General features: G+C 39.1%; 1 protein-coding gene across 1 annotated transcript in view; it reads right to left on the reverse strand.

Moving 5' to 3' along the window:
* Nucleotides 1-1,178: 1,178 nt before the first annotated feature.
* osbp2b (oxysterol binding protein 2b) overlaps nt 1,179-12,084 on the reverse strand; it is a 20,216-nt gene continuing 9,310 nt past the window's right edge. The window contains exons 3-13 of the mRNA XM_016281867.1: nt 8,090-8,288; nt 7,807-7,930; nt 7,127-7,193; nt 6,414-6,566; nt 5,418-5,663; nt 4,727-4,847; nt 4,396-4,499; nt 3,885-3,980; nt 3,493-3,677; nt 2,282-2,502; nt 1,179-2,088 (exon numbers count right to left, since the gene is read on the reverse strand). Coding sequence (XP_016137353.1) covers nt 1,946-2,088; nt 2,282-2,502; nt 3,493-3,677; nt 3,885-3,980; nt 4,396-4,499; nt 4,727-4,847; nt 5,418-5,663; nt 6,414-6,566; nt 7,127-7,193; nt 7,807-7,930; nt 8,090-8,288 — 1,659 coding nt within the window. The 3' untranslated portion in view covers nt 1,179-1,945. The remainder of the gene's footprint in view (nt 2,089-2,281; nt 2,503-3,492; nt 3,678-3,884; nt 3,981-4,395; nt 4,500-4,726; nt 4,848-5,417; nt 5,664-6,413; nt 6,567-7,126; nt 7,194-7,806; nt 7,931-8,089; nt 8,289-12,084) is intronic.

Raw genomic sequence — 12,084 nt, forward strand, 5'->3', positions numbered from 1 at the left:
GGGTGACTTGTTTACTTTTATTGGTTGATCGTTCATTCATTAAGTATCCTGATTGTACAAAAAAGTATTTGTTTAATTGCATTGATATGCATTGTACTGTGGCACAATGACCAGTGGGGACTCCACCAAGCCAATGCAGGAAGCAGCTCATTAATGTGCATAACAATTCATGAATGTAAAACACATTTGTGTCAGAATACCTACACTGTCCACAAGGGCTCTTTTAATGCTTGCCTGAAGCTCATTGGCTAACTGAAGACATGAGATGAATCTTATGGCGCTTTTCCTCTGCGTGGTACGGCTCGGCACGGCACGGCTTGCGTTTCCACTGCAGTTCAGTACCGCTTTAGAGTGGGTGGAATTATTCACATGACATTATAGTTGTGCCGCCTCTACTACCACGACTCCTAAAAAAAAACGTTTTCATTCCGCGTCGCCCCATCAAGCTCTAGAGGAAAGTCTGTTCTTCCGCAACAGACAACAAAACGTTTTGGTTGTTATAAAAAGGTGCGCTCGATCAAAACAGTTGCATTCGATCCTTCGCTGGCTGTGCTGATTTAAATCTAGCGGTTCTGTTGTGTTTGTGTCGAAAGTTCAGTGACGCAGGTAGTGGCGATTCTCTCCGGCCAATCCGTGATCAGCAGAGTTTACACGTCACGTTTTGGTAACGGTACGGTTCACTTGGAACCCCAACCGAGGTGGTACTAAAAAAAAGTACCAGGTACTGTACCCAGTGGAAAACCCCCCCAAAAGTGAACCGTACCGTGCCGTACCATGCAGGGAAAAAGCGCCATTAAAGGGGTCATAGGATGCCCATTTTCCACAAGTTGTGTGTTCATTATTACATCCAACAACAGAACACCTCAATCGCTTAAGAGTCATTATTTTCTACATCTCCTCCGGCAGTGAAACAATGGCGGACTGATGACAGCTCACTCAGGGCGGGTCTAAGGTAAGACACCAGTCCAGTCTGTGCTGAAACGCTACTGTCAATCAAACTATCGTGGGAGGGGCCTGTCTGTGTGATGTCACACAGACAGGCATCTGAGATCGCCTCGATTTGAGAAAGGGGTAAAGATTTTAGTAGATTAACAGAAAACCACTGGGTGGATTTTTATCCTTTTAGAGTGGTTGTGTACACACACTGCCAAAACACATTTCAGTTCAAACAACTTGTAAAAGTGCATGTAGCATTATATGACCCCTTTAACTTCCATTAGTTGTGCAAAGTGGGCGGAGCCAGGGAGAAAGTCCTCAGCTGTGTGTCCAATAAAAGCCTGATTGTGCTCCTGTAATTCTCTAGGATATACAAATACAAGAACTTCCTTTGCCCAAATATGGTATTTTTGTTGATAGGAATGAAACTAAAAGTAGTACACAAGCTGAACAATCTGATAATTCACAGAAATGTTGCAGCTGCATTGTGTCGAGTTGAGTCTCTGCTTCATATGTGTTTGTTCATGTGCTGCCCAAGCCAGCATGGGACGGGGAGGAGTGTCTTTGATATGATCTCTTTATAAATAAGATTCAGTCCAGTGTACGTCACTGTAAGAGATGCTGGGAAGAGAGGAAAGTGCATTTATGATGGGGTTGTACTGAATAAAAAGAACCTGATTTGCTTTTGAAGATAAACTGGGGCGGCACTTGGTTAGAAGAGTTCAACTGCGCATTTCTCCCACACACTTGTATTTGAAGTGAACTTCGGAGAGAACATTTTCCCATTCTCCCATTTTAGTAGTCTGTTTGAGAGTCAGGCAAATATATATGTCATTGGGCTGCAAACACACACACACACACACACACACACACTCTAAGAGATCAAACAGCGCAGGTGTTCATAACCTGTCTCCACTACTTCTGCAGTCCCAAGGCCCTGATTAGTCCATGTAGAGGGTTTATTCCTCTTTTGTCTTTATCTGCAGAGTTAGTCAATTGTTTTGTGTGTTCAGAAGATATCGGGACACATACTCCATTCTTGTCTTTCTTTGGCCTCCCAGTAACCCCCCTTATAAACGTAGATAGTCTCTCCCGTCATTTCATCTGTCCTCTGGTGGAACCACAGCGGCCTGTAATCTTCAAAGTCCTGTCCTGTAACACAAAACAACAATAAAATCACCAGGAGAACAGTCTTAAGATCAGGGATTGTTCTGACTAAACTGGCACAAAAGTGGAATTTATATTTTCATGGTTTTCATTCACAAAAAACCTATACCAACCAAATGTCACAGAATACCAAAATGTCACAGAAGACCATCTTGTGTGACCTTGGCCTTCCCCTCACCTTTGTCTATGGCCTTGCTGGCCTCAGCTTCTCTCCTCCTCCTTGTGGCTCTCTGTTTTTCCTCCAGCCTTTGTTTCTCTACGTTGGCCTCGTCCCAGCGTCCCGCTTCCATCAGCTGCTGGTCTGGCCTCAGCCTGCTGTCTGTCCAACACACACCCTCCTCTTCCTCATTCAGGGTCAAAGCCAGAGAGGAGAAATAGTACATGTTCTCAGCATTCTCTCTGAGAGATAGAGAGAAGAAGAGGAAAAATGCACAAAAAATCAGAATCTAACATTATAATTTGTTGAGATTAAGTTGGTAAGTAGGAAGTGAAGAAGGTAGTTAGTTCTGCAGGTAGGCAGTTTTGGTCTGTCAGTAGATATGTTGTTTAGACTGTAAGTAGTTTGGCAGATATGTAGTTAAATATATACCAACATCCTAGCAAACTAACTACCCTACCCTAGCAACACCATACCATTTTGGATGCTTTTAGATCCAAAATGCTTGGCTTGGTCTCATGAGACCAGAGTATGGATTCCCAGAAGTCTATGTTTCGTAAATATGGGCCTTGGAAAAGGCTAAATGAGTTTATTGTGCTTTGGCTACAGTAGGAAGTTACATTTCACTTCTCTACATGTCATCTTACTTAGTGAGAAGAAAGAGTCACTCTTTTCATAGCTTTTGCCAGCTCAGACCACGTAAAGGGGATGTACTCGTTTATGCTGGCTGAATACTGTAGTTCTTCAGATAGTCTGGCAGGTAAGTCTAAGGTAATGCCTTGGTTCAGTAGTTGGTTTGGTAGGTAAGTAGGTAGTCAGGAAGGTAATTCTGCAAGTAGGTCGTTTAGTCTATAGGTGGTTTGACAGGCTAAGTAGTTAAGTAGCTACCAATGTAACTGCAAAATGAACTACCTACCTACTGAACAAACTACCGTTAGACTTAGTTTGGTATGTATTTAGTCTGGTTTGTAGGCAGGTAACTCTGCCTATAGGGAGTTAGTCTGGTAGGAAGATTCAGTCGTTTTGGTCATTCGTTTAGTTGATACGTAAGCCCAGTCAGTCTGTAGGTAACGTGGCATGCGGTTTGGTTTGTCAGTAGGTAGTGTGGTAGTTATGTCAGTAGTTCACTTAGTATATGGAAGTAGGCCTGTACTTTATTGATTTTTATGTTGGAAATTGAGTTGCATTAAAAGTTAGACATTAATACCAGACATCAATGGTGTGTGTCTTACGGTAGAGGGTATTTCTTCCACAGCAGTTTGGGTGTGAGCGTCTGATAGACAGTCTTCTGTTTGCCCTCAGAGCTGTTGCTTCCTCTGCTACTCTGCACAATCTTGGCACTCTCCATCTTGTCGTCCCATGTACCTGACAGGATGTAGTGGGCCTGGCTGTCACTATCCTTCACCACCCCTGTGACCTTACAGTGGAAGAACAAGGAGAACAAGGGTAACAAGCTCTGGGGTTGAACTACAGAAGCATGAAGAGACAGAAAGAGGGCAGAGGAGGATAGAAAGATGGACAAACATTCATAAAGGGGTCTCATCTGCTGTCAGTATAGCTCACACATGAATCACAGTGGGAAGGACAGGAAAAAGGACAGGGACAATTTAAGTCTAAAACATACCTTTCGTGGGACTTCTCTTGAAAAGTAGCTGTATGGAGAGAACTTGAGCAGACAGGTCTCTTTGGTCCTGTGGTTGACTATATCAATATCTCCTGACTGAAACAAAGAAAATATGAGATGAAAAGAGAGAACTACCTACTATTAAATCAGTGGTTCTCAAAATCTGCGGGGTCACGAAGGTATGATGTGTTTTTCTTCAATAAAGTCATATTTGATATTGAACAGAAAAAATGTCTTAAGCCAAAAGAGTGATTTTTTTCAGGTAAAACTTAACTACTGCTAATGCAGTTGACTGCATTTGCCCAACTATTTTTTCTAATTTTTAGTCTATATTTTTTTCAGAAGAGGACATCAAAATTGAGTAAAACTAGGTCCTACAAACAATATATTCTACAAGCATGGACCTACAAGCAATATATTCCCCTTGACATTTCTAGACTTTGAATATTTGACAAACTACTGAAAGAAAATACTGGTAATCATAGAAATGTAATAATGTCAGAAGTTCAACCTGATCAATCCACAGTTTGCCCACAATGATGTTGTGCACGGTGGAGGTGACTTTACGCCACACATAGTGGTTTCCACTCGCATGAAACTGTAGGTGGATTGGACCTGGTCAGACAGACAGAAAGACATCTTTCTAATATGGCATACAAATAATGTTGTCAAGAGAGAAACAGAATGAATCCTCTGTGTGACAATAAAATAAATCAGCATAAACAATGTTTATGGATTTTGTGCTACTTCATGAAAAAAACCTTTCGTATATATATGTGTACATTTGTTTGTATGAAGAACAGTGAAATAGTGAGACAGTCAAGAGAGGAGAGGAGACTCACCCAGAGGCATGATGGAGAGGTATTTGCCACGGAACTTGCTAGCGATGGTAATTTCCTGCCACAGGGTCCAGCCTCGCTGTGACATCACATGATGAGCAGCTGCCGGTGGATGATGACTGACCTGAGAGATATAGGCAGAGTACTGAATATAAAATACACCACTAGGGGGTGCTGTCTCTTTATTCATTCAGATGTGTGGACTTTCTATGTGTGAATCTGGTATTCACAGTCACCTTCAACCATCATAACCCTCCAACCACTCAACCTTGTATGAGAAGCATTTACGGTGATGGTTGAAGGTGACTGAAAATCAGTGATGTGACACTGTGTTATAATAAATTATGCTTTCAATGCTAACTGAACTCAGAAGCAAAATGGTTTCTTGAGCACCAAATCAGCATATTAGAATGATTTCTGAAGGATCATGTGACATTGAAGACTGGAGTAATTTCAGCTTTGCCATCACAGGAATTCAAAAAATACAAATAAAAATACTGTACATTTTTATTACTGTTTTTACATAATTTTTGATCAAATAAACTTAGTTGAGTATAAGAGACTTCTTTCAAAAACATAAAATAAATCTTATAGAGTGTCCTGTGCTAGTTGAACAACTGCTACTGAGGTGAATGTGAACGCTAACGGATAGCTTTCCTCATATATTACAGACCTTTTGACTCTTAACACTGACCTGTTCACAGAGGGAACGGTAGCCGAATTCTTCCAGGCGGTCCAGTTCATAGGTTTCTCCCAGGAGGGGGTTGAAGGGCTTGGCTGTCCGGTGCACTGTTGTGGAGTATGAGGAGACAGAGAAGGCTGCGACCAGACACATCTGCTCCAGAGAGTTCTCACAACGCGCCGCCTTATCCAGCAGCTCGTGGTACTCCAAATCTTCCGTCAAGCGCTGCAGCATGGACAGGGGCTCGTTGAAGTTCACCTGGACACACAGAGAGAGGAAGAGACCTTGGCTGTGTCCCAATTCTTCTACTACATATTGTTGAGTATGTGGAGATACTACAATTGTCTTGTGACCACAGATCCATTTTACAAGTTTGTTTTGGAATGAAAAGGTTAGCATCTGGCTAAATTTATTACATTAAAATACATTCTGTAGCAACTTTACATATAGATTGCTATTTTTAAAGCTGGAACAGATTTAGCTTCGTATTCTTTGCCTTTTTTTCCAAACTTAAGTTAAAAGAGAACTGTCACCAACTTCAATAGAGCAAGGGGTTGTGAACAATATTAGCTAAAAAAAAAAATTCCATACACTATAAAGTTCAAAGGTTTGCGGTCGGTAAGATATTTTAATGTTTTTAAAAGAAGTCTCTTATACTCACCAAGACTGCATTTATTTGATCAGTAAAACTGTAATATTGTGAAATAGTGGTGCTGCTAAATATTTTTGTAAGAACCATGATACATTTGTTCAAAAGACCAGCATTTATTTAAAATAATAATCTTTGTAAAATTCAAAATGTCTTTACTGTCATTTTTGATCAATTTATTGCTGAATAAAAAATATTATTTTTTAAAAATTCTCACAGACCCCAAACTTTTGAACCGTAGTGTATATGCAAATAATATATAATCTGGGCACTTTTTGCTTACTGTTCTCAAAGAACAGCAATGCACTGATTCTAATCTTGCATTTAGGACCAGTTTCTCAATATCTGATATCACTTACAGGCATTGGGATCTTAGAGAGCTCTTTGCCAATGCAATTCTTCATGATGCTCCACAGATTGAGCGAATAGTTGGGCTTCTCTGGGATCTGGGTCCGCCTCTTTCTGTGAGGCTGCAGCTCTTTCCCTGAAAAATCATTACTGCTCACAGAATACTAAAAAAGACAGAGACGAGAGTGTTTGTATTAAAAAAACATCTGAAATTTATGAAATGTGTTTGTGCTGAAAGACATTATTTGAAGGGCCTGAGTGCCCTTGAGGAACGTAACACGTAAACATTGACAGCTGACTGATGCTCCATCTGTCTCAGAAAGTGAGTCACCAAGAGAAAGATGAAACGAGGGTAGCAGATATCAGTTAATTAAGAGTTGGTTAATTGAGATAAACAACAGCTGTGAGAGCCTGTGATGAACAGACTGCCCGAGGAAATATTCACAGTCACACTGAGTCTACTGGATCCTTATGCCACATGAAATACAGTGGGGTCCAAAAGTCTGGCCACTAATGAAAATGCTTCTATTTCACATTAGTTCAATAATAAAAAAAATATTTTCATTACAAATATGAAGCGAATTTTAGACCCTTGTAACAACTTCATTTTAGTATTTCACAATGCCTTTTAAATTAGATTCTGAATCTGAGATTTTCATTGTTGTCTTTTGGATCCTAGTGTATATGACCTTTGTTTTCAGCTCTTGTTTCATGTCACACTCACATTGTCTTCCTGGTTCCAGTTACTGGGCTGTCCTCCGCTAGCACCACTGAGATTACTCTGAGAACGCCTGCACAGACAAGAAAGAGAGAGAGAGAGACAGTAAGAGGATGAGATCCTACATAATTTAGGTACCATTTTCTTGCATTTGGCTTCTCTTATTAAATAAGTAAATGGCAAGCGTTATCCTCCACTTATTCACAATGGTAATGAATGAATAGTGAATGCTTGAATATATCCACACAAAAACATACAATACATTTAAAAGAAAAGCATAGTAATTTTTAGGGCTATTCAATCTTAAATAATTATTTAATAGTTAAATAATTAATAAATTATAAAATAGTGTTAAAACATTTGGTAATTCTCACCTCATGGTCATAATTTTGATTGGAATACATCTCATTCGGATGGGTGGTCAACATACGGTTGAGTTCAAATATTTAAATGCAACCAAAGCTCAAATCTGACCCAAAAATGATGCATATTTATATGATCAAAAACTCCATGCAGCTCCCATACTACTTTCCATTGGAACTTTCAGTCTGTTGTTCATCAAAGGTAGTGGAAAGTGACTTAAGAAATGTTTTGAATTAGCCTAATTTTTTATAAAATGCGTTTACCCTAATGTTGTTGAAAAACCTGTAACTTTCATTTTTGGGTTAAATGGGGATGAAGCTGACCTGTGTTGAGAGGGGTCCGTGGCAGTCACTGTTATAAAAGCAGGTGAGTCTTCCATGGCATCAAAATACTCTGTATCCTCATCTTCATCACTCGCTTCCTCTTTCCTGGGTCTTTCACTCACTCCTGTACACAAATACAGGCACAACAGTACCATTACATCAGTCATGGTGGTTTACCATGCTATCAACACGTCATGTCTCATAACTGAGCTCATTCAGTTCTGTAATATTCATTTATGAATGATCAGGATGCTGTAGGGGTGGTGGGGCTCCAGTGTCTCACCCGTGTCGGTGGTGGGCGTATTGGGCGTGTTGACAGCGTGTGTGGGGGCTTCTCTCCAGGCTCGTTCCAGGCTGTTGTGCTGCTTAGCTAGCTGCTCGATGGTCTCCTCTAGGTGGGTGCGCTGCTCTCGCTCATGCTGAAGTACTCGCTGCCATCTGCGGCTGTGGCTGTCTGCCAGGTCCAAGAAATCTCGGCACGCCTGCGCAGCAAGATACAAAACAGGGATTAAACATCGACACAAACACAGAAGCTTCAGGGGGGCTTGATTCTGCTCCTAAAGGTCAATCTCTGTGCAGAGTTTTGATTCAACCTCATAGTTGAAACAGTAGAGCATGGTGTTAGGTCATGGGTTTGATTCCCTTGGGAGTGCATGAACTGATATCATATGAATGCAATATAAGTCGCATTGCATAAAAGTGCCAAATGCTTAAATGCAAATGTTTTAAACCCTAATCATACAAATCTGATCGAGATAATCCTTTAACCCTTAAAGCACTAAAGCATTATTGGGGCACATGACTCGCCTGTACTCCTCTTTGTTTTTCAAAGCTATTGTAGCAGTCAGCATCAAGGGCCATAGGCCTATATCATTATAAACAGGAGAACTTGAAGTGTCAGATTAGCTAATTTAAAGAGTCAGTTTAACATTTGTTTTCTCTAAGAATGGATGAATTTGCTGGAATTTTAAGAAAATGCAAGCAACTATTTATTTATTTTTTTAACTCAAACAGAAAATCCTGAAGTTTGGATTTTCTTTTCCTTCAGAAAGTTATACTTGGATGTTATACATTTCCAAATGAAATTTGATCTATATCTAACATTCCCTAAGCAAGTTATTGCCATTTATTACAATATTATTCTAGCTGTTTTTCAGTGAAAAACATATCTATTTTATTTACCGATAATATAGATATGTCCAAAAAAGAGTATACTGAGTGCAACTGAACTAATAGTGCAAATGATCTTCACAAACTATATAAGAATTATTTACATAATATTACACCCAAAAGGATCGATCCCTTGGGTCCTCCTCACTGAACCACGTATCTGCGTCGGAATCGATTCTACCGGTATATCGCCTAAATTCCAATGCTTTATCCAATATGTAGCGTTGTTTCATCCTTGTTCTCGGTTTGTGTTATGCCAAAGTGCTCTGTCATGTTTTCTGCTGTGCTGTGTCAGAGTGCTTCTCATGAAAATCTGTTATATTGTGTTTGTTTCCATGCATGCAAATACGCATAACTCAAACCTACTTTCACTTTGCATTTGAAGATAAAAAGGAGAATAAAAAAAACTTTCACTTTGTGTTTGTAGGAAATTTCCAAAGAAGCCCAAAAGCTACGTTTATTGGTTGGGTAGATGACAGTTTGGACCAATCTGGGCACGGGGCAGGGACTAAGCATCAACAATAGTTCCTGTTTGCCTCAGAGGAACAAACCGCATGGGTTTCTTTGAGGAATCAGTGCTGATCAAAACTTGATGACGTAACCACGTTCACTACAGAGCCTCTGAATCTTAAATAATTATGTAATAGTTATAAAATAATTATTTCAGACATAATTATGTCTCCACTTCATGAGACATTTTTTAAAGCATACTAAGTAAATTAGTGGTTCAAAAGTTATTAAACAATTAAGAACGTCTAGGTTACTTGTGTAACCCTCGTTCCCTGAAGGAGGGAATGGAGACGTTACGTCAGTGACTGACGAATTGGGATCTCGCCCGAGAGCCCAATCACCTTCGAGTGTTAACTAAACAAGCCAATGACAGTTGGCGTGCGTGCTCCGCCACGCGCACCCCGCCCCGCAGCGCGGGTATAAAAGGAGAGCGCGTGCAAACGCACATCAGTTTTTCGCTGAGGAGCCGAGACTACGTGCCCCGGCCGTACAGCGGTGGTACAGCAACTGTGGCAACGGAACGTAACGTCTCCGTTCCCTCCTAATATTTATTTTTAGCCGCAGTGATTTACTGAAACACATTTTCAAATACATCTGAACCAAATAATCCTTTAAAATCTTAGATTTTTTTTAATTAAAATATTTTAAATGTTAGAAAAAATGTGATCTAAAACAAGATTTACAACAAAAAATGACATACATATATATTTATAATTTCTTGTTGTAAAACTTTGTTTTAAATTACGTTTCTACTGTACATATATACGTATATACACTCATAAATGCACACACACAATTTTTATATAATGATAATTATTTTATTGTACTTCAATATTTTAAAGGATTATGTGATTCATGATGTGTGGGATTTATACCTAGACACAGTATATATTAGTCATTTTAAAAATATTTTAATTTAATATGCTGTATATAGGGGTAAATACCATATTTTTAATGTGAAAATATATTACCATAAGCTATAAATATATTTAAAAATACTATCGATTTCAGAGGTGTACAGCAAATGCTGCTTCCACATCCTCATCCTCATCCTCTCTCTGTTTTCCCTCACTATCTCCATCACGATAATCCCGGTTCCCAATTCTCTAGGGATCTTATCTGTCCTCCTGCCATAGGCACCATGCACAGATTCACCGGTTTCCTCATTACTGCTCTGGTCTCCCTCATAAAAATGGTCCCCACAGGAAGAGATCATGGAAATACCTTCCTCACTTTTAGTTTTGTCTTTTGTTTATTGTTCTCATCGAATCTAAGAAATGATATGTGACAAGACTATGACAGAAATGTTGAAAAGATCAGATGAAACTGATCATGGGTTGTAGCTCTAGTGGTAAACTCAAAGCAGAAGTGAAAGTGTAAATCTGATGGACAGTGCACGTTCAGAAACACGCAAACATACAGACTGTCTATAAGCTGAGTCATGCTTTTTTTTTGTTGAGTCTCGGACAAGCACTAATACAAGCATCTAAGAGAGTTTACTCTTGGTCAATAACACAGACACAAAACAGTCACATGATTGCACCCACAGGAAAAAGTTATTGCTCAGAGGTTGCCCTTTCAAACCTTGGCAGACTTATTTGAATTCACAGTTATGGTTTGGATGTAAAAAAAAATTCAGCAGAACTAAATGTCTCCATTTGCTCTGTATTTAATCTTGTTATCGAGGAGAAATAAGGGAGATTTTAAAAAAGGTTTTTCCTTTCTATAGTCAAGTAACTTTTATTTATATAGAGCTTTATACAATACAGATCACTTTGAAGCAGCTTTACAGTAATAAACAGTAGAAACAGGCTCAATGCTGCAAAATAAATTCAGTTCTAATTCAGAAGACAATACAGTGTCATTATTCATCTCAATTCAATAATTCCATGTTCTCATTCAATAGTTTTATATAAGAACTGAAACATGAAAACCTAGCAATTTTTTCTCCTACATTTAGTGAAATGTATGACAAATAGCATGTTTCTTTCTCATTATTAAGAATAATAACCCACACCACACATAGGTTTCACTAAAAATAACCACTGTAATATAACTCTTTGAGTTATCTGTGAAAGCATCTCTCTCATCAGAGCTCATCAATCACGTTAATAACTGAGACTACAGTACAGTCACAAAATCATTAAGGCAGCTTGCAGTCACAACCAATCATGTCTTTAACAGTGTCTCTGCCACTGGGTGAAACTCAGTGAAATCACTTGACTGTACTCTCTTCTTCATCTCTCTCTTAATCAGTGACTCTTTGTCCATCTCCCTTGTCTCCTGTGGAGGCACAATGACACGACTAATCTGACTGACCCCAGTCTACTGGATTTATCAGGAACCACACACTCAAAGATAACTGAGCTACATTTTTAACAAAATAGGCATCAGTGTTCAAAATTCACACCTGCCAATGGCAGATAAATCAAAAAAAGTTATAAGTTCCTGAAGTAATGCCAAAGTCATGGGTCCAATTCCCAGGAAATGAAAATACATATAGCTTGAATGCAGTTGCTTTGGATAAAAGAGTCTGCCAAATCTATTTTTTAAAAATTGAATGAATAAAACAGTACATGCTAAAAAAAAAAAATATAT

Source organism: Sinocyclocheilus grahami, unplaced genomic scaffold, assembly GCF_001515645.1.
Source record: "Sinocyclocheilus grahami isolate Dianchi unplaced genomic scaffold, SAMN03320097.WGS_v1.1 scaffold152.1, whole genome shotgun sequence".
Classification (NCBI taxonomy): domain Eukaryota; kingdom Metazoa; phylum Chordata; class Actinopteri; order Cypriniformes; family Cyprinidae; genus Sinocyclocheilus; species Sinocyclocheilus grahami.